Source organism: Podarcis erhardii (assembly GCF_964252035.2).
Source record: "Podarcis erhardii genome assembly, chromosome: 1".
Lineage (NCBI taxonomy): Eukaryota > Metazoa > Chordata > Lepidosauria > Squamata > Lacertidae > Podarcis > Podarcis erhardii.
Window position 1 is genome coordinate 78,790,706 of NC_138497.1, and position 23,583 is coordinate 78,814,288.

Genomic DNA, 23,583 nt, shown 5'->3' on the forward strand with positions numbered 1-23,583 from the left:
ACTTAAGCAGGGGAAGAGGTGGGTTGATTGCATCAGCGTTCAAGGGTAATGGTGAAACTACCACTTCAGTTTTGAAAAATTCCCAAGTCACTTTATTATGACCAACCTAAATGTCACTGTAATGTCCCTCTAGTGGTCAGTCTTGGTGTGACACTGAGATATGCATAACTGGACCGCTTGCATTTCTCTCCTAAAAGTAAAAGCAATGGGGGGTGGGGGTGGAATCAGATTAGGACAGCAGTAAGCAGAGTTCATGGGGGGGGGGGGTAAAGGTTGAATCCTTCCCGCCCATGGCATTCTCCTGCTTTTATTTTTATTTCCTATAAAATACCTTTATGCAATTGAACACTAAAAACATCAGCAACAAAAGCAATTACACCATTTCATATGTAAACAATATTGTAGCAATTAAAAAAGCAATTAGAGCAACTTTTAAATATAAACACGGTTTCGACTCTAGTACTTATATAGGCTGGGATAAAGCTCTCCACTTCAAAGACACGTTGGGAAAGGCAAATGGTACTGCTGTGCCCAAATGCCTGACGGACCTCCTGGTGAGATGGTACCTGCTGGAGGCCCTCTTCTGCAGAGTATGCTGATTGGTTGTGGGTGTGCAGGTATCTGAATTGCTACATTAAAGCTGTTTGCTGTATTGGGGAGGGGGGCAGAGAAAAAGAGATGCAGTTATCTGTGTCTACCCATCCCCACACTGCAAATAGTATCTCTGAGGAAGCAATTGAGATACCAAAAAGAAAAAGTCCTAGGGGAAAGCCCTGGCCCAGTACTGCAGCCCCATCAGACCCCCAACAGCTTTTGTATGGGGAGGGGGGATACTGGAGATGCAACCATGGACCTCCTGAATTCAGTTGAACCCTGAGACTCAAGCAGAACTAAAAGCAAAAAACACTCAAGGTGAGAATACTGCATTCATTTCTAGTTGCCAGGCTATTGGGTTTCTACAGACAGGATGCAACTGCTGGAATGTTCAAAAAGACAGGCCAGTTTACACCCTGGGTAAATCATCATCACAGTTTACACCCCCATCATCATCATTATCAGCAGCAGCATTTTAACGAAGGCCACTAAATACATAATACAGGAAAGGCACAGGGGAAGAAAATATGCAGCGACATTACCAAGTTCAGATTCAAGAGATCGTGCCTTTGCTCCTGGGTGGCAAGAGAACGTATGGCATCTCCTCTCCTGCCTCTGTTCTCAAACAGTCTGGCCACAGTATCAAAGATCAACTGACTTTCCCTCCCACATGCAGCACGGTACAACTACAGCCCAAGAACCTTGTAGGTAAAAGGAACTGCTATCCGGGAGATGCTGCAGTTGCATTGTTCCTCTCTGTCCCAAAGTTCTTTAAAGCTGCAGGCAGGGTCTGTAGGTCTGGACCTGATAATCCTACAAGACAGCAAAAGAGCGCCTTGGAGATGCTGAGTCAGTGATCCATTCAGAAGGTGGCAGAGAGCTAGTAGGAACTTTTCGAGCACAATCAGCTTACGAGTCCTCATGGCACTTTACCACCCTGCTTCAAGACGCCACAGCAGTGCACCGATACACTGGCAGCATGTACTCAGCTCTGCATTACAGTCACACCAGGAGTGTGCCTTAGATATATGCCCTGGAAGATATAGATAGAGGAAGCTTCCAGGTATTTAAAAAGGGTACAACGTATAATTTTAGCTTCAGATGCTTCATTCTAGGACACCTGCCAGTGGCATGGTGTCACGAGGCTTGTTCATTTTTAAGTAAACAAACAAACCCCTGTGTTGCAAAATATGAGTCAGCAATAATCAGTAATCACATGAGCACTGTTCCAGAGTATTTTTCATTATATCTATTCGAAAAAAGATTGGTTAATGAAGAAATTACCTATCTTTCTACTTACGAGTGTGGAGCTAATTGGCTGATGAAGAATTCAACGAAACAGTAGTTGTTATCCGGAAACACTGTTCAGCAGAGTTCAGAGTTGGACATCAGAATTGGACATTTGCTGATTATACAAAGCTTCACAGCTTGCTCTCCGCCGGGTAAAGTCTGGCACCGTGATTTATTTAAGGACTTTCAGAGACTTCAGTTTGTTAGTTTTGATGTTTTGAATCATTCCATAAAGTTTTTCACATTGTTATTGTTTCTGGCCATCATGTTGCTTTTGATATTGCTTGTTCATTTTTAAAGCAATGTTAGTGGCAAAGAGACTTGTCACAGGCACTTGGAATGCTTCACATCCCTCATGCTCTAAAATCTGGCACAGTTATTTGACTCAGGGCTCGTCCACTCCACACTTCCAGCTGTCCCACTACTTCCTTCTGGGGAAACTCACTCCTTACTACTGAATCAGAGCAAATGTCAACCAGGTTTTCCATGGATTGGCATTTGCTCCAATTCTATGGAGCAACCCAATTCTATGGGTTTTCCTGGGCAAAGTGATGGAGAAAAGAGAAAACCTCTCAGACTTATGTGCCTAGAAGGCACACGACAAGTGGAAAATTGCTAGGACCTAAGCTTTCTAGGCATGGGACAATCAGAGTGTGGATGAGCCCTTATTAATAGGAAGGGGAGGAATAGTCTATAGCAAATCTAATAAACTGCAAACTTGCTCAGATACTGAGAAATCACGGAGGGGGGCTGTGAGGGAAAGGAAATGAAGGTTGCTCTTTTCCTTTTAGGCAACCTTTAGCCTCCAGCCAGCCAGATATGGTTCATTACACACACTTCTGCTTCTAATATATGGAAGGAAAATGCTGGATTAAGACAAGGGACCAACTAATGGCGAAGTTACATAGAAAGGAATAACAACAAATGCTGTTGTAATGGGGTTTGCTAATCTATCTGAAGCTATTTGTATAATGAAAATTCCAACAGACAGTTAATAAAAAAGAGCAGAGGGTTTGTATTATGTTTGGGCATTTTCAAATTTACACAACTGTGATAAGGATGGTACAGATGCCTCAACAGTGTTTTGTCCCTACCTAATGCTGGCAATTAGAGAGTCATCAGAGTCCTGCTGCTCATTAATGTTTAGCAGTCAATTCTACAGACATTTATTATCATCTTCACTTATTATACACTACTTTCATTTGTTTCAGGTGCATTTTTAATAAATAAATGTTGAGCTGTGGACTGGAGTACTGAAGCCACTGCACATCCATCCTATTCCACAATAATCCCAAATAGCCCCCTATCCAGCCGAGAAAGGATGGAAAGATGGATCTGAGGAGGAAGAACCGGGTTCCCAACCACAGTCACTGCAAGTGCTGCTCTTGCTACTGGATTCCATACCACATTACTGGACTCTATGAAAGTGCTTATTTTGTCTTAGTACTATGAAGAACACGAGAGCATGCAGCTCATGGACTGGTAACAGCTCTCCAGGGTTTTAAACAGGGAACATTCCCAGTCTTACCTGGAGATGCAAGAGATTGTACCTGGGACCTTTTGGATACAAAGCATAGAATCGTAGAGTTGGAAGGGACCCTGAAGATCATCTAGTGCAACCCCCTGCAATGCAGGAATATGCAGCTGTCCCATAGGGGGATTGAACCTGGAACCTTAGCGTTATCAGCACCAAGCTCTAACCAATTGCACTATCCAGGCTGACACTGAGTCACAGCCTTTCCCTGCACTAACACTTCCTCCACCCACAAACAGAGATGGATGTTAGTATTTCATGCATCTGATTCTGCAGATGTGATTGGTGTAATTCACATGCCTGTCTGGGAAGACCATGGGAACGGAAGACAGCCTTATCTCTCTTCCGTTGTGGGTACTGTTGGACTGTACTTTTGCTTTTACTTCTGTTCTGTTCTCTCCCGGAGCTGATGAGAGAGGACACCATAATTCTTTGTCTGTACATAGTGTGTAAATAAATACGTAGATTAGCTCTACGATGTCTCACGCTTCTTGCTGTGTAATGCTAGAAGACTAGTGTGCATATACCATCTGGTATATGTCACTGAGCACGCTGGAGAAGAAGGGAACTGCGCAGGACAGTGGGGGCTGCAGGAGCACCTCAGGGCATTTTCCAATCATCCGAGAAGAGGGGCTGGAAAGACCTGCAACCAAACCCTAAATTCCTACTTGTGGAGAGTCAAAAGCAGGGTTTGAAATTAGCAGGGAGCCAGGCACATTTTGCGCCTAAAGGTTCTCCATTTGTGAGCACCTCAAAAAGTCTGGGTGCCATTTTTTGCGCCTGGCTGACACACAAGGATTATTGAAATGTATGTGCTTTGAAGCCTCAAAGTATATGTTAAGGATAGACAATATGTTAATGAGTTTAACAATAAAGAGTAGAGTGTTTTGAAAACTGAAGTACGGTACCAATTTGCAAGCACCAAATTAAACGTTAACAATTTCTGCTAAAAATGTGATATTAACAATGTGTCACTTACGTGAATTGCGTATTAGTTCATGCTTATCAAAATAATAAATAGAAAGTTTTGCCACACATACACCCCCAGTGGCAACTAGGCATTCTGTTTGGGTGCCCACAACCCAGGTCCCAGAAACCATTTGGCTCCTAGCTTTACTATCCCATTTTCTAACCTACTGGTCAAACGTCCCTTGCTGCTTCCAATAAGAGAGAATGGCCGTGTGCTCCTGAGTGTGTGCTTTCTTTTCCTTGCACCATTGTGACTGGCACATCACATTTCCTGGATTCTCAAAGTAAAGTATGCACTCACTGAACTAGCAGGTGGGTGGGGGCAAGCTTTCATAAATTTTATCTGGAAAGCTGAAGGAAATAATGAAACAATAATTGAGGACCTGACAAGCATTTTGTGTGAGCTGCTGAACCGATTTTAATGGCACATTTTGGCATATTACTAATCCATTCCTGCAAGAAGTACTAAAAAGTAGCCCCAAATGAATGGTCTGGTAGCAATTCATTTATGATACATTAACTCAAGCTGTTCTTCTGCATATTTCCTTGATGCTGCACTATTCCAGGGTGACTTTAGACCTTAATCGTATTCATATTTAGGATTGCATACACAGATCTCACTGCCTCATTCTCAGGGTACTGGATGAAATTCTCTCCCGATAATTGATTTTAAGTTACAATTAACTTACACACTCACAGCACTCCGGTAGTCCTCCTTAGAGGAACTGTTCATTGTGTAATGTCATCACTCAGGAAGATAATTAACAGCATTTGCCCCTTACCTAAGACAGAAAACATAGGAATTGGTTCGGCGCTGAATTGGTTAATTGCCTTTTTTAGTCTTCCCTGTTCAGAATATGAGACCATGGCAACTGTATGATTAATATCTATGGGCTGATAAAACTAACTATTCAAGTCAGAATCCATAATTACGGTGATAATAGGATAATAGTGAGTGCAGGCTTGGAGTTTTTAAATCAGAGCTTAAGGATAAGAGTTCAGTTTCCTATCAAAATATTGTGTCTGCAATGATCATCTAAAAATCTGACAAACATTAATTTCTATACACTACAGTCAGTATAAATCCCAAAATACTTCTTAATAAGCAAATAAGGAGATAGGATCTCCTAATTTTATTAGTTTTCATGATCAATAGAGAACAGCTTAGTTTTTAGGTATAAATTCCAGTTCCAAATCTATGCTTCTGTACGTATACAGGATTGTTGTTTTTTGCACACAGTGCAAAATGTGGTAAAATGTGGACTGGATGAGGTAACTGTAAGGTGGATTTGTAGCTGGTTGACTGACCAAACCCAGAGACTGCCCACTGAATAGTCCTCATCAACCTGGAAAAACGTGACAAGTGGGGTGCCACAGGGTTCTGTCCTGGGCCTGTTGTTGTTCAACATCTATATAAGTTACTTGAATGAAGGAATTGATGGGGTGCTAATCAAATTTGCAGATGACGCCAACCTGGGAGGGGTAGCCAATGCTGCAGAAGACAGAATCAGGAATCAATATGACCTTAACAGATTGCAGAACTGGGCCAAGCTAACAAAATGACTTTCATTTTTTAAAAAAAATATATATATTTATTGAAGTTTCGAAAAGGTTACAAAAATGTAAAAGAGAGAAAGAAAAAAAGGAACAAAAAATACAAAATACACACAAAAAAGTAAAAATAATATAAAAACAATTTAAAAACAAACAAACCACGTCATCCTTTCGATATCTTAACTTTCCTTTACTTGTTTCCCTGACCTCCTCACACCTCCCTTTTTTGTATTCTAGTTCAATTAGTAATTTCAGCAAATCCTTTCCATTTTTCTTTTATCTTGATAATTCATCTAAATATATTATAACTTTGCATTTTCACCTAATAACACTCAATTTTCAATTAAATAATTTATCTTTAAAAACCTAATCTGTCAATTAAGTCAGCAAATCCTTCCATCTTTCACTACTATATTCTGTCATTCAATTTGCCTTAATTTATTTTAACCTTATCTTACCATAAAATACCTTAAAACTTAAGACTTAATACTTATTTATACATAACTCCATATTATTTCTACTAAAGCCAAATAGTTTCCTTCCAACGTTTTCCCTAATATTCCTTAATTTTACAGTAATTTCCAAAATAAAACTTTAAGAATTTTCTTCCAATCTTCATCCAGCGTCTCTTTTTCCTGGTCTCGGGTTATGTCAGTCCTTATTGTCCTTCTCTTCTGGTCCATCAACCTGGTAATCTTATGTCCGAGGCTCTTAAGTCTCTTCCATGTCCCTTCTGCAGATCTTCTTCTTGTTTATACTTGCACTTTACCTTCTCTTTTGTTGATCTCTTTCTTAGTTTCTTTCTTTTCTCATTGAAGAGTAGATCTCGGGGATGTTCCAACTCAAAAATGTCTCCATCTTTCCTCAAGAGATCAGCCCATTCCTCATAGTTCCATTCCTCACAGCCAACAGCGTAGTCCAGAGGGTATTTAAAGACATGCTTCAAGGACCCTCCAGACTTAAGGGCCCCCACAATTCCAGATCTCCCCTGGCCCGCTCCAGGTTCAACCTTCAACATCAACGGCTTATGCTCCTGTGGGGCCTCAGTAAGCTAACAAAATGACTTTCAGTAGGGACAAATATTAAGGTTCTACAATTGGCAGGAAGAACCAGCTGCACAAATATAAGACAGGGACACCTGGTTTGCCAGTAGTACCAGAGGTCTTGGTGGACCACAAGCTTAACATGAATCAACAGTGTGATACAGCAGCAAAAAAGCTAATGCTATTCAAGGCTGCATCAACAGAAGTATAGTGTCCTGATCAAGGGAAATGAAAGTACCACTGTATTCTGCCTTGGTCAGACCACACCTGGAGTACTGTGTCCAGTTCTGGGCACTACAATTGAAGAAGGATACTGACAAGGCTGGAATGTGTGCAGAGGAGGGTAACAAGATGATCAAGGGTCTGGAAACCAAGCCTTATGAGGAATGGTTGAGGGAGTTAGGCCTGCATAAGAGGAGACTGAGAGGAAATATGACAGCCATCTTCAAATGTCTAAAGGACTGTCATGTGGAAGATGGAGCAAGATTGTTTATTCCTGCTCTGGAGGCTAGGCTGCAAGTCAATGGCTTAAAGTTACAAGAAAAGAAATTCTGACTAAACATTTGGAAGAACTCCATTGGAAGTTGTTGGACTCTTCTTCCTTGGAGGTTTTTAAGCAGAGGTTGGATAGCTATATGTCGTGGATGCTTTAGTTAAGATTCCTGCATTGCAGGGGATTGGATGAGATGACCCTTGGGGTCCCTTCCGATTCTACAATTCTATGATCAAACTGAAAAATTAACAGCAGCCTTCAGAAACCTCTGTTGTAATTATGCAGAAAGCACAGGAATGGTGGTGGTTTGTATATTTCTAATTTCGTCACTGTTTGTATCAAGGAACCAGAAACAGCCACACTGCAAATCAAATGTACACATTACTCAATCTGTGGTGTTTGAACAAAGATCCAGCAAAGGCAGAAGTTTATTCCCAGTGTCAGTACACTGAATTCCTCTTTCAGTCACAAGATATACATCCCTATAATGGGTTCAATTATTACAGATACAAAGCCAAGTCACAGATACTGACCCAAGTTCACATTGATATCAACAGGTCTTAAATGCAAACTAAACTGGACAACATTGCTCCAGATTGCATTCATTCAGAAAATGGTGCTAAGTATATTCTGAAAAGAAAAAGGATGAACATTTAAAAGGCCTGAGACAGATATACAGAACACAGCAGTTAGTTTTGAAAATCTTGTCTGAGATTTTGGACACTAATTCTTTCCAACTGGCTTTTCATCATCATCATCAACCCCCCCCCCCGAAAAAACCACCTAAAGCAAAAATATCACATATCCCCATTTTCCATGTTGTCTTTGTGGCTTTCTGGCAAGAAATTGTTTTATGCTTATTGCACTAAATGTATTACATGTTAACCAAAGCCACAGCCGTCTCTTCAATGCTTGACTAACTGGATTAACAGAGGCCAAACCCGCTTCAGCCTGGTCACAAGGTTAATTGTTACCTGATTATACTGAGTTGCTGGAGATTAGCTTGCTAGGGGACACAGTGTAAAGCTTTAGAGATCTTAAATGTGCCAGGCCTCCTTTAAATAGTGCTCCAGAGCAAGAGATCCACCAGACGCTCTTCTTTATCTTCTATTTTGTACAGCCAGAGTTTTCAGTGTTTCCATGACAAGCACCAATGGTACAGAGGCTAAGGTTAGAAGGCTATAGCAAATATTTTTCTGGGGAAAGGCACTCAATGAGACTCTTATACAACAAACCTTCAGGGAAGGGCCATAGCTCAACAGTACAGCAAACGTTCTTCATGCAGAAAGGTCGCAGGTTCAGTTGTCAGCATCTCCAGGTAGGACTGGGGGGTGGGGGGACTTCTTTCTGTATTCCTGGAGAGCCATTGCTGAGCTAAATGTGTTTGCTTCCTCTTGGTAAGAAGATCTACCACGCTGGTGTTTTCCTCCATTCAAGCCCAAATCCTAGAATATGATATCTCTGATACCACATCATGCAAATCCAAATCATAGTTCTCCTGATGCAGTTTGTGGATGTCACTATTACTGGCTGGAAGATTTCATCTTTGTCACCTTGCCCAAAAGTAGCCAGTCCTTTCTGGTTCTACTGCATCTTCCAGACTCACGCAAACCAGCCATAGGGAAGGCTGGCCCATCCATGAGGTGAGGTGAGCTGACTGCCTTGGGTGGCAGGATCCAAAGGGGCAGCAGATCCCAATGAACACCTTTATTCCCCACTAGTTCCTGATACAGATCTCACCCCTTCTTCCCTGATGGGGAGGGGGGCACCATTTTGCAGTTTGCCACAAGTACCAAAATGTCTTGGGTCAGCCCTGGTCATAGGCAGATTCAGGGTTTTGTGTTCTCCCTCTAGCAGAGGGGTAAGGGAGCTCCAATTAGTTTCTCAGGACCCCAAACAACTATCTACCACCCAACATCCAAAGCACATGCTCCTCAGGGAAATGCCCACCTTGGGATTATGCAGTGAACTACATATCCAAGGATATGTGCCCCATATTATATTTCCCAATTCCCCACGTGCTGCAGCCATAGGCGCCGACTCCATGGGGCCTGAGGGGGCCCGAGCCCCCTCAAAAATTCGTTTGGGAGGGGCAGAGCCCCCCCAATAATTTAAGAAAATTATTAGTTATATTATGCTTTGTAAAATCACAAAATTATGTTGGTATTTTTTATTTTCCTTGTTTGACGATAGTTACCTTTTAAAATACATTCAGTAATGAGTTAAAACAAAGCCACTCCCGATCTAGAGAGGGGGTGGGGTTGCGGGCGACCCATCAACAATCTCGCGGGGCTGGCGTCAGCCCCGCGAGAAGCGGGGATTCCCCCTAGCTCATTAATATTCACCGCCCACGGCGGCAGCCAATCGGCTGCCGCAAAGGGCGGGCCCTCACAGGTTCACTTAAGGTCAGGGCAGCCCGGGGCTCGCCCCTTTCGTTCCCCCAGCAGCAGCGGTTTGGAGGTCTTGGGGCCCCCCCAATATTTTTTATAAGTCGGCGCCCCTGGCTGCAGCGATCCTAAAGCAGCAAAGTTTTCTCCTCAAACATTTAAAGAAACCTTATTTTCCTAAACCTTCCTTCCCACCCTTAAAAAAAAAAAAAAGGAGCAGGCTAGTCTGCACAGACAGAGAGAACATGAAGAATCTGTGAAAGAATTCATTAAGACTGATATTTCAGGTCATAATAAAAATTAGGCGATGCCACTAAAGAGAGCAACTAACATATAGCTGTTGTCTTGCAAATAAAACACTAGCCTGCAACAACTGCATGCACCTATAAATTTTGATGTCTAGTGACTGAATCTTGTTAATTTCAGGTGCTTGATTAGTATAGACCACCTCTTTTTGATCTCAACTGGCACAAGTCCTTCTCCCTTCTGTCACCAGACCAAGTGTGTATATAGTATCTTGAACCTGAAAAGGCTGCCCTGCACATCCCCCCCACTCAGGGAAGTTTCAGGAAAGCAGATGAATAAAGATAGCACTGATGGATTCTCAGATGTGTGCTGAGAGGGAGAAACACAAGGAAAGCAAGCAGAAGCTTTGAAAAATGTGGCTCTTTGAAATTTCAGAAAGTGAATCACATATCTTCAGAAAAATGGTTGCACCAAAAAGTAAGAGAACATGACTATTCTCAAAGCCATGACAACTATTTACCAAATACATTCTGCAAACAATACAGATGATAAACTGATGAGAACACTAGGTTGGTTAACTCATTTCATACTTCTTCAGAAGAATGGAGAATCATTTGTAGACGGTGGCCATAAATCCCTTTCAATGCCTCTTTCTTTCAGGAATGTGTTATTCCTATTAATCTTCTTTGAATCTTCTATGAACTTTTAATCATTTGAGTTCAATCTGAAAGCTGTGGCTCAAAAGACTGTAATCCAAAAGTGAAGAAATTTAGAGTCCCAGGCAAGGAGTAAATTATACCAGTATGCTGTTGTTGCTGAAGGAAGTACTAAAGGAAGTGGCAGAAAATTTGTATTTGCAGTTTTGTAGTCCATATACAAATATCTACACATGTCCACATGTATAGCTGTTCGTGTTGTTATAATTATTATTAATGATATCATTCATTTTCACTTGGGTTCCTGTAACTTTGTCTTTATATATATAACTTTGTTATTTATATGAACAGTAATGGAACAAATCACCAAAAGTACCTAATCTCCAGGAAATAAGTTCATTTTTTAAAATTCTCTACATAGAAAAACCCATACAAGGTGAGAAAGTGAATGGATTGGCTAAAGGAGAACCATGCCGATTCTTTATTTAGGTTTTCCAGAGATATCCAACATGATGAATGAGCACTACGTGCCCTTAAAAGGTTCCCGCTTATAAAAAGTAATAAGAATAGTTGATGAGAGCTTTGTTTAGAGTCTGCATTGAGATAGAGCCAATGCAGCTATTGGTTTAGAGACACATTGTCCCAGGTATCTGTTTTTAGTAGATAGCAGTCATGACAGATATTCAAAAGTAACTTGGAAAAAGGTCATTTTTGAAGGCCTATCTTCAACCATGCTGAATGAAGCAATCTGTTAGAAACATTTCCTTTTCTCTTCGTTCAGTGACTTTTTAAACAGATGTTTATGCAATAAAATTTGATGCGAATGCAGTTAGCAGATCTACTTCAAAGCATGGTCACTTATGGGTTAGGAAATGGGCTGATCAAGTGAGTTTTCTTGCAGATAAAGACTTGCAGAATGCTATAACATGGCTGCATTTGTACATCACACTTAACTAAAAGTGAAAAACAACAACTGTGGAGCCAGGCATACACTTAGAATTAAGGAACAAGACACATGCTCAGCCCAGGGATTTGTTTTCAGTACCAGAACTGAGCTCACAGTTTTTGTCACTCACAAAACTCCTCATTTCCTCCCCAAGTTTTCTTCAATTCAATGGCCTAATTTGTGCTGGAAGAACTTTTCTCATTCACTGTCATTAATAAACAATTGGGACTCAGAAACTTTTACCTAGGTAAGCCCAGGTGAGCCTTGGACTCACACCCTCCTCCTTCTCTGCACTGGTGCAGCTTTTGCGTATCAGATTGTCATGTTATCTGAATTGACAAACTATGGCCAATGTCCATTATGATTTGTTTGAAACAAGCCGTACTGAAGTCATTGAGTCAGCAGCTGGCAAGGCTTACTGTCACCTCTCAGTTAAGAACCCTCAGCTGACCCTTTATAAAGGTTTGGAGGAAGATTTGCACATGGGGGGAGTATTAGTGAGAACTTCTCAAGGCAGATCAACAGATTGCCTGTAGCCATTTCAAGCATTCAACAGACTTTTGATGCCAATCCAGAAGAGCAGGACAGCAGATAAATAGATTCACTGGAAGGTACAAGTTGAATCTTTTTGTTTAAACCAGCTCTCAGCTCTGAGGGTCCCATACATTTTTGTAGAAGAGGTGTGGCTTATGATGTCTTGGAGATGCTGATTCTGCCCTCCATTCAGAAGCTGGCAGAGAGATACTAAAAACCTTTTGAGCATAATCAATTTATGAGTCCCCAGGGCATTTTGCCACCCTTCTTTTAAGATGCCATGGAGACACTAGCAGCAAGTACTCAGATATGCATCACATTCACACCTGGAATGTGTTTTAGACATACATTCTAGAAGGGTACAGTTGTACTTCTCTTTGGGAATGAAGTTTGCAGGTATTTAAAAATGTCACATTGGGTATAATGTATAATTTTGGCTTCCGGTGCTTCATACTAGGACACCTACCAGTGGTATGATGTCACAAAGCTTGTTCAGTTTTAGAGCAATGTCAGTGGCAAAAAAGGCTTATTGTAGGCACTTGGAAAGCTTCACATCCCTCAAGGCACTCAAGTCTGGCACAGTTAACTGATGGAAAGAGGAGGATTAGTCTACAGCAAATCTGATAAGCTGCAAACCTGTTGAGATACTGGGAAATAATTGAGGGCATGCATGGGGAACCTGTGGCCCTCCAGAGCTTGCTAGGCTACAGCTCCCATAATTCCTGACATCTGTCTATGCTGGCTGTGGCTGATGGCAGTTGTAGTTCAACAGCATCTGAAGGGCCGGAGCTTCCTCACCCCTGACTATGAAGGGCAGCAGAACTTAAGAGACTGATAAATTCCTCATTTATCAACTTTGATGCAACCGTGCTCCCTTTGTAAGAGAAAGTTTGCATACAGAGGGTTGCAAACTGCACTCCTCAAAACTATTTTTTTCCTGTACAGTATAAGCATTGGGGGAGGGCCACAACCCAAAACCTGGAAGTTAATTTTAAAAAGGACAATACCCTGTATCGAATTTTGATTGCCCTTATGCAAACACACCTGATATTATTTTGTGTACATCCTATTGTCCTAACATGATAAAGCAGATAGGTAAAACAGGTAAAGGACCCCTGGATGGGTAAGTCCCGTCAAAGGTGACTATGAGGTGCGGCACTCATCTTGCTTCAGGCCGAGGGAGCCGGAGTTTGTCCACAGACAGCTTACCTTCCCACCATGGTGATACCTATTTATCTACTTGCACTGGTATGCTTTTGAACTGCTAGGTTGGCAGAAGTTGGGATAGACCAACGGAAGCTTACCCTGTCGTGCGGATTCAAACTGCTGACCTTCTGATTGGCAAGCCCAAGAGGCGCCACGGTCTAAACCACAGAGCCATCCTCTCCCCAAATCTACAGGTGAGCCAGGAGGGTGCACTTCAGCAAGGGAAGCAAGTGAGAACTGTTTCAGGACCCTGGACAGAGGACAAGGAGCAGATTACATGTTCCACAGAGAACATCAAAAACAGAAATGATTATTGAGCACTAAGACAACATGGAAAAAGTCAGGACCATTCAAACACAAACACACACACACTGCAAATTGTACTCATTATGTAAACATGCACAGAAATAAAATAAAATAGAATAGCCATAAAACAGCTTCTGAACACAATATTAAAGCGCAATGAAAAAATCTAACTTGACAACCTAACACAAATAAGCAAAACAATTGTTGAGCCAGACTATACTTCACCAACTCTGACCTCTTGCTGTGGAGTACACAAAACCTTGGTGGGCCATCTACTCCAAAGTCGAACATTCTGTCATCTCTACCAGGGATGTTGCCTATGTTAACACACTAGCTCTTGGACACAAGTTTATCAGTTCCTTGATGAAGCTAAGCTAGGATGGGGGCAGCTATGAACTGTGGGGGTCTAGACTCAGAAACTTGAGAGAAATGGTGGTGTTCAGGCCCAGTGTTTCCTCAGTTGGCATCAATGACCTCTTGGTCTCTCTGTGTGTCATTGCTGGATTCCGTAAGATAAAGACACCTATGAAGTCAAAGGAGATGCACTTCACAATTGGTAAGGATTTCTATTCAACAGAATGTGACTGCCTTATTATATACAGCCCAATATAACAAATATAGTGCATGCTGAGTAAATTAAAAAGAAGAAAAGAAATAATGCTAAACATGATACTGTTTTCTGTAGAATTGGGAACAAGAAAGCCCATCGTTAGGCTGATGAAGCTTTCCTTGTTGAATGACAAATCAACCTTCACTTGTTAAAGAGTGTTATTGTGTCCCCTACCAGCAAGCAAAAGGCACCAAAAACCATCAAACCAAAAACAAGAGGGGAATCGCTTAGCCAACCACTGCTGATTCACTCTTCTTTCCTAATGAACTGTATTAAAATAAGTAGCTAAGTGGTTAACCCTGGCTTGACTGAATAGGCAGCAACAACCCAGCATAAGCTATAATATTGAATTGACTGCCTGCTGGCATCACCTTTCATCCAAAACTAATAGAATTCACACTGGAGATGATAGAAAGGGCTACTAGGATCTTAATGGAGAGAGAAAATCACCCCACAGTGCTCTAACTACTCCAAATGGTTTATAGCAGAATTTGTGTGCTCTTGACAGGAGGAAATAAAAGAGACTACAGGGATATCGGCAGAGCTGACAACCCTTCTGGTCTGATTACAACCCCAGAGGCACTGTATAATTCTTATAGAGTCCCTGTTCCTGGCATGATATATAAAGAAACACATACATCAAAACAAAGGTGATGTTGCTGTGTGAGGTCTATAATTTTAGATCTCACAGGTGGGAGGAAGGAAAAATCCCTTAAAGAGTTCAGAAGCTGGGGTCTGGTGTAGACTAACACCAGTAACCATGGAGTTGACTATGGGATCACTACCCCTTGTTGCGGGGATGGTTAGACTGTCTTGCACAAATTTCTACTCCCCATGGACTTTAAAGCACCAGAACTAACTGTGGTTAGCGCTAACCAGAGTAACCTTTTACCAGGATTTAAAGCTAGTCAGTAAATCCCGATTGCAAGGAAACCTAGTTATTGCTAACCATGATAAAATCTGGTGCCAATGAGATCCTTAACTCTAGTTATGACCAGTGGGGCAAGGGAAAGAGAATTCCTGCTAGTGATGAGCTGTGAAGGGATTGGGGTGGGGAGGGGGGAAGCTAAAAAGCATGTTCCTCTGAAGACCTTTCCCAGACTTGAATGTGGTAAAGCAACTGCACAGTGTTACATCAGCACTAGCTCCAGAAGGAACATAAAAATAATTCAGGACATTATACCCAGATGTTCAAATCAATCTAATGACTTATGCATCTTACAACTAGAGATCTCCATCTCCTGTTTGTTCACTCCTTCGCTGAATGATAAGCCTCTGGTGAAATGCTCTCATTATGCTCAAATTATAAGCATTTAACAACTGCTTCTACTTCCAAATATGGGATGCTTCCATTTTTATGTTACCATTGCTAGATTTTTTAAAAAACCAAACTACTGGGTTAAAGCTTATTCTTCTGATATGCTATCAGTGCAGCATGATCCAATTGCTGAGGACTGTGGGAATTATTCTAGCTTTTTTGCAGTCCACAAAGCAGAATCTGGTACACTGGGAGCAACTGAGAAAGGGAGGGTTAAAAAAGGCTAATATCACCCTGAAGTGGTCAAAATATGTATCATTATATCTAACTGTTCAACTTCAAATATTGTACAAGTGAGGAAGCTGTTGCACCCAATAGTTGTGCAAGGGGAAGGCAGCTAGCACAACCAATGTTTGCCATCCCCTCTTTCCCCTACAAAGCAGGTGTCTAACCTATGGCCTTCCAGATGTTGTTGGGCTCCAGCTCCCATCAGCCCCAGCCAACATGACCTACAGTCAGGGATGATGGAGAGTGATTTGTAATCCAACAACATCTGGAGGCCACAGCCTCTAACCCCCAGCTATGGTTGGTTGGCATCCGTCAAGAGACAATGGAGCGTGCCTCTGGGGGGTGAAGTCAAAGCACTGCATTAGCAGCACCGAAGTGACTTCCCCTCCCCTCCCCATCTATACATGATCATTTATTGAAATTATTGTACTTTTTTCTTCCATAAGACATCTCTTGTATTTTCCATCTGAGGCACCAAATTTATTTCTACCATGGGATGATTGGCACCATCATAATAAACTAATTAGGCTTATTTTTAAACAAGAGCAAAACCAGAATCTGATCACCAACCTTCGTTATATTTTCAGTGAGCTAAACCTGTCACCAACAAATTATTCACCTTAAAATAATCATTAAAAGCTATGATACAATTGCTGGAAATATTTAAAATATTATTGCTACGTGGTGAAAAGCCCAAAGAAGGGGAAGGATGGCTGCTTTCAAGCATCACTTGACTGAAGAAGTCACAGTGGCATATGTCTAAAGGACAAAGCAAAGGTAAGACACCCCCCCCTAAAAAGGGTCATAAGGGTCATAAATGCCCCAAAAATGCAGTTCATAATTTTTCTTGGAGCAATTAAACTAAATCTGTCAGATTAAGGCAGCAAAGAGATTGAGGAACATGGCCAAATCTATGTGTGTTGTCACTGCATACCAAAGTTTATTTGCAATGCATGCACCCCACTTTTCCTTGGCTATTTTGCCTTTCCCTATCAGTTGGGCAAGGCGGGTTCTGCCTATCACAGGGAGGCACATTTCTGTTCACTGTGCTGCAGCTTATGGAGAATCTTCATTGTACAGACATGTTGTGTCCTTAATGGGCGCAAGAAACACCGTTTTCAAGGAACACATGGGTCGTTACATCAATATTGGGCTACCCTGAATGAGGTGGGCAATCCTCATGCTTCAGTAGGACAGGGAGATATCTCTAGCTTTCTAAACAGCTTCACATCACACACACACAAATTTTGGAAATGTATGTACTGTACTTCCATACATGTCTTCACTAGGGTTTTGTGCCCTTGTTGGAATATGAACACCTGCCAATTCAGCAGAAAACAGCTACGCTCTGAAGGCAAAAGAAAAGAAGCCACCACAGCTCCTCTTCCTTTACCATGTGTTGTATTTGCTATGACGTTGTATATCTCCTAGTACAGGCCTGTGTAGCCTTTGACTCACCAAGCTGAATGCAACTACCAGCAGCAAATTTAACCTAATTTTATTTATAATTTTTTTGAGGTGCTACCTGCCCAGAAATGTGAAAACAGGGAATCCTGTCAAGTACCTTGGATGCAACAATAGATGGGTAGTTGGCTACATTCAGCCTTATAGGTTATGAGTCGTGCATGTTTGCTCTAACACTTCCCTGCCGTGCCACAGTTCCCAAATCATCCAAACACTCCCATCTTTTCCAAGCCCTGTTCTGCTGCCGACTCTCTACTTCTAAGTCATACTAATCATAAAACATTCGGAAATCCTGTCCGCCTCTTGCTCTGGATTTTATGTGATGCATACATGCGTGGGTCTTCTAACCCTGCGCTCTACCTGTTTTTATAGATTTTGAGCACCACTGACCGCTGCATATCTATTTGCCCTGGGATGTTTGGGAAATTCCATTGAGCACCTCTCTTTTACGTAAGCCATGCCCTCCTGGTAACTTTTGAATATCAATGTTTCAGGAATCACATGGTAGAAATCTTTCTCAGCAATTCGCAGAGTCCGATAATGGCTAGTTGACACAGGTTTTGCATTCTGTATTTAATCAGTCAAAATAACTCCCTATCCTCCTTGAACATCACAGGTTTCAAGGATGTTACTACTTCAAACTTTGCTGAAACCGTATTGTCATCAACATTTTGCAAATGGAAAAAGGATAAAGTATCTCAAAGGGTCAGAGAAACAACAGAACCAAGGACTCAATAATGTGTTCCTCTAACCACTGTTTCATTATTTGAAACTGAACAATATTAGACAACTTGCAGAGAAAATCAGTATGAGTCTTTAAGAACTGCACATGCAACAGAATAGAGAACTATATACAGACTTGTGTGCTTTAAAGCAGAGATATATGAGGATCAAAAGCTGGTGGATATTACTGGTATTTTCCAGTTTATTTCAATGGACTATGAGATCAGGAGCCAAGAAAGCATTACCCAAAAGCTGCATTCACTTACATGTAAATGAGAAGAATGTTTTAGCTCAAAAGGCTTCTTTTCTTCTTTAAATTAGAGGTACCCTTGGAAACATAAGTGCTTTTTTCATCTAATAACAGCCTGCTAAGATAATGGATAATAATAGGGTGTGGTATGTGTCGCATCACTGTTTCTAATTCATATTCTAATACATATTTCTGACATTCAATCTACTCCACATTTAGCTCCTCTCACACCTCTGCCTCACAAGACTTCCATTAACTCCAAACGACTTTGAATCAGATCTAAGAGGGAATGGCACACCTACTTTGAACATTATTTCTTGGTTATGCTGTAAAACAGAGACCTGTGACAGGCATGCATGCACACATATCAATGCCCCACAAAATAACCCCTAGCCCCTACAAGTGAACAGCAAGGCAAATCATCCTAATTCAAGCTGCCCATGGGTTTTATCTTCTAGTCTTTCTCAGATGCCACACAAATTTTCAATGACAAAGAAACCAAAGCTAAACAAATGTTCAGCTCTGGAACAATATGCTTTCCAAATCTGCAAGAAGCACTTGAATTTCTGCTTCATCTGCCAAAAATCTGCCAGTTGGGCTTATCTGAGATCCACCTGGACACTGTAATTCTCCCATGTATCAGTTGGCTCACTTAACTAGCACTAACAGTGCTCTCATTTATCTCAACTTCTGATTTTCCAAATGTTTTGCATGAGATCAGCACAGAGTGGCAAAGCTAGATAAGTTTAGATCCTTGACTTAATGGTCTTATAGGCACCCTTCCCCCCCCCCAAAAAAAGGTGGCTGCATATTTTACTTCCTCTGCCATTCCATGCTGTACAACTGATTGTACATTCCTGACACGTTAGGAGAAAAAGCAAACAAAAAACAGTTTGCCAACCCTGATTAGTTTCACATTTTGAAACTAATCATAACCCCGCTGTGACTGCAGGAACAAAATGGAGCTCATTTATGCTGCCCTGATGGTAAAGATGTTTGCATGAAAATAAGCACCACGTTTTTGTAGAAAGGGATAATATATTTATTGAAGTAGAAACAATAAAATAACCAAGTATGTGTCTGCCTGTCTGGTCCCAACTACATATTTTGTTTAATAAAAGAGGAAGAAAATAGGAAAGATGTTGCAACAATGACCATCACCCCCAGTTGGCTCTAGCACGCCCACAGAAATCCTAATGCCACTGCCACCCCCACCTGCCACTCTCTGGGTGCCCCTCAGGGAGCAACCTTGGCTGAGGAGCCCTGAGCTTCAGCCCTAAGATCCGACCCTAGCTGCCGCCACTGTCCACACACAGCTTGCAGACTACCCCAAACCACAAAAGTTTAGGCTGCATTCCTTAGCAGATGTCCTAGAACCTTGGTTGAACTTCTTCAGGAGTAACCTTATGTTTAGTTTCAAGCCATGACTCTATGTAACAGTGTTTATGCTACATAAATCCATAATGCCCCATGGTGCTGAAACTTGGATAGAAAACACATTTCGTTTTATTTCCTAGCTAATTTCCCCAGGTTATGAAGACACTTGCAACTTTAGCATCAGATTCTATGGTAAAATTGTTGCAAATTAGCTATTTAAGATTAGTCAGTATTGAGGAAATGTCGGACTTGGACCAAAGAGATCTAAACACAAATACTACTTCTATAACAGACATACTGAATAGTTTGGACAAATCCCCTACTTACATACCTCCACTCCTCATATGTTAAAAAACCCAAACACTACTGTCAGAAAGAAGAACTACCGTATTTTCCTGTCTATAAGACGCCCCCATGTATAAGACGCCCCCTATTTTTCAGGACTCTGATTTAAGAAAATGGGGGGAGATGGCCCCCGTGTATAAGATGCCCCCAAATTTTGGACATTTTTTTAAGGGAGAAAACCTAGTCTTATATACACAAAAACACGGAATATACCCACAATTGACATAGTAAAACAACCCATCATCATCAATAGGCCATTGCTCCTGTATCACCATAGTCCTGACAATATTCAACCAATGCCCAGACCTGTGGCTGTGTCATATGCCTTTATCCACCTAGCATTACATATTGAAGTGCCAACAATCATACCGTTAGCAGAAAACTTCAAAGAAATTATGGCACCACAGAACTGCGGCATCTGTTCTGGTCAGAACACATTTGCACGGGTCTTTCTCAACCACTAGACAGAAAGTACAGAAGGTACAGGCTCGGTTTGTGCTGATGCTCTGCCTGCCTCACTGCCTCTTGCAGGCTCATGCAAGAGACACTGTCCGCACAAAGATTGCAATGTAGATGTGTGCTCTCTGCTCCCAGTTAGCCCCGCAGGCTCACCTAGACAGCACAACACCCCCAAACTCCATGAAGTCCCACAGCAAGTCCCTGATAACTATGTGCAAGGTCTAAGCACTGAAGCAACATTTCACAGGCTTTCCATTACAGGATCCCAAACATGCCCACAAGGCACGACAAGCTTTCCTGCAAAGGCTGCCCTGTGGCATTCGAATCTGCAATAGTCGAAAAGGACCTTTTGGAGAGTTGTGGGAAAGAGAAATTCCGACAGGTCCTGCTTTTCTCCTCCTTGGGCAACACTAGGACTCTAGGACCTACCTTGAAATCCCCTCCTGCTGCACAACTCTCTTTAAAGTCCTGGCCACTCGTTGCACCTTACCTTCTGAAGTATATATAGTCGTGCTTCAAAATAAGGGATATTTATTCACATAGGTGGTGCCTACTCCCACCCCTTCAAATAAAGGTTGCATGGAAAATTACCTTCGCGAGGGGGAAAGAGGAAAGCGAGGCGAGAGGAAAAGGCTTTACCTCTGAGAAGACGTAGAGAGGTAACACGAGGATGGCCAGGAGCAGGTCTGCCACGGCCAAGCTGACGATGAAGTAGTTGGTGGTGGTCTTCAGCGCTTTCTCGGTGCACACGCTGAGGCACACCAGCAAATTCCCGCTGATGATGAAGAGGATGAGGAAGACGCCGAAGACCAGCGCGGCGAAGTTGTAGTCCGGCTCCTCTTCGGGCGTGGGGCAGGCGTCGGTGGCATTGAAGGCGGGGGTGCTGTTGGCCCCCATGGCTCCCGCTCGCCGCCCTTTCACTTAGCCCCCGCGTCCCGCCGACGGTCGCTTCTGCGCCTGACGAGCTGCAAGGCCGAAGAGCCTCACGGGCTCAGGGTCCCTAAACGGTAGGGCTCGGCTGGCGAAAGAGAGTCACCTCGCCCCGGAGCTGCCTGGGCGGGAGCCAGCGCCCAGGCTGCCCCACTCCATCGCCGAGCCGGGGGAGCGATCCCGGCGAGCAAAAGGCAGCAAGAGAGACGCCTAGGCTCGGCGCCGCCCGCTCCCTGCTCGCGAGGGACTTCTCAGCAGCCGGCGCGCTCTGCTTCTCGCCTCAGCGACGCGGCGCGGCCCCTTTCCCGAAGTTTTCTTTCCCGCTCGACCCTCGCCAGCAGCCGGGCGGGAAGAAGGAAGAAGCCCTCGAGGCTTCCTTCCGCGCGCCTAGAAGAGGAAACGCGTCCGCGCGCAACGCACGCGCCGGACCCTCGCAAGTCCCGCTCACTTTTTTCTCCCGCTCGAGCCCAGCTCTGCTGCCCCGGCGCGAGCTACAAGTGGGTCACTTCGAGGCGAGGAAAGCGAGCTGACTGGACGGAGGCAGAGAGGGAGGGCGCTCTGACGGGGAGGCCGGGCTGGGCCGCGCGCGAGGAGCCGACGGCCAATCAGCAGCGCCCGGCGCGGCGCAATCCGGGCACATGGGGGCAGCGGGAGACCCGTGGGTCCTGCGCCTCACAGCGCCTGGCAGGAGTCCCAGGCGACGTCGCGCCAAAATCTGCCACCGACCGCCCAGAGACCTGGCTGGGGCGCTCGCACGTGCAGCTCCCTAGAAGGTTTCTGGGGGCACGAAATCGCCACAGGGAACCTGAGGCGTTGCCAGACAATCGGAAGGTCCCGAGAATGTCTGTTTTTGCGGGATTCCCACCCAGGGCAGTTACCGCGGTAGATGTCGCCACGTGGTAGGCTTCCTACAAATCTGGTAAAAGGGAAAGGGCAAACAGCTACTGGCAAACAGGGTCAGGGAGAAATCTGCAAATAAAGGTATTTTCTCCCCTCCCGGAGTAAAGTTGCGTAGAATGGCTGGATGGCTCGTGATGGACACAGCCTTTCTGCCTTTGATCTTATCTTTCAAAACTACTCGTGAATAGATGCAGCCCTGCTGCACGAAAATGCATTGCCTTCCATACACTTTTATTTTTCCCCCTTTTAAAGATGGGTGAAAAAGTTCACGTTCGCAACCTTGCAGCTATGGGAGACAGCAGTTGTGTTGCGTCATTCTTGACATCACAGATAATATCCGGCAGGTGCCTGTGTGACACTGGTGCAAACTATACTCCAAAGAACAATTGCAACAGGCACCTCTGTAGCAAGATAAATAGCTTTCTCGGGGAAGATAAGCACACAAACTCTATACAAAATATAACATGTTCCCTAGCACATTCAGTCTTCAAACACAATATCCTAAGGCACAGCCAGGAGCAAAGATCTGTGGACTTTGCAGAGCAAATGGATAACACTATGATTAAAAACTGATAATCATTTTTACTATGTTAAAGGAAGTTCCTAGACCCGATAGAGACAATATTTTCCGAGAATGGGGCATTAGTGCTCTAAGTTCTATAGGGCTGGATTGTCATGTTTAGGGCCTCAGTGTAATTGGTTAATTTAAAATATTTAAATGGAGTCGAAATATGCCCTTGAATGATCAGGTAGCAAATTTTGAAGAAACGCTGTTAATTATTTTTAATGCAAGTGCTTACAAAAACTGTGGGTGGCAGACATGGGCGTAGTAGTCGGGATTTTTGTTGGGGTGGGGCAGCCAAAGTGGTGGCAGATGTTGGTGTGGCTTTAAGAAGGTGTGTTTCTCTTCCTGTCCTGCAGGCGGGAATGTCTCATCTAAGACGGTGCCTGCTGTGAAACATGAATGCATCATCTAAAAGCAAAGGAATAATGCTTTTATTATTTTATTCATGAATGCAGATTTAATCAAATAATTATAACTCGTACGGTTAATGAATAAACTAATAAGCTTATCAGTTGAAGGACCAGAAGCACAATAAGTGATTGAAAATGAAAGTGCAGCACACATGAACTGAGTTGTGCAAAATCACAAGAAGAATGTAAATCCAGCTAACGTTAATTTAAAAATTAAGTTAATGTAGGAGTCAAAATTGCAAAACA

General features: G+C 42.9%; 1 protein-coding gene across 1 annotated transcript in view; it reads right to left on the reverse strand.

The window, feature by feature from the left end:
- DRD4 (dopamine receptor D4) overlaps positions 1–22,569 on the reverse strand; it is a 36,019-nt gene extending 13,450 nt beyond the window's left edge. The window contains exon 1 of the mRNA XM_081856996.1: positions 21,172–22,569. Within this exon, the coding sequence (XP_081713122.1) occupies positions 21,172–21,429 (258 nt within the window). The 5' untranslated portion in view covers positions 21,430–22,569. The remainder of the gene's footprint in view (positions 1–21,171) is intronic.
- Positions 22,570–23,583: the final 1,014 nt, after the last annotated feature.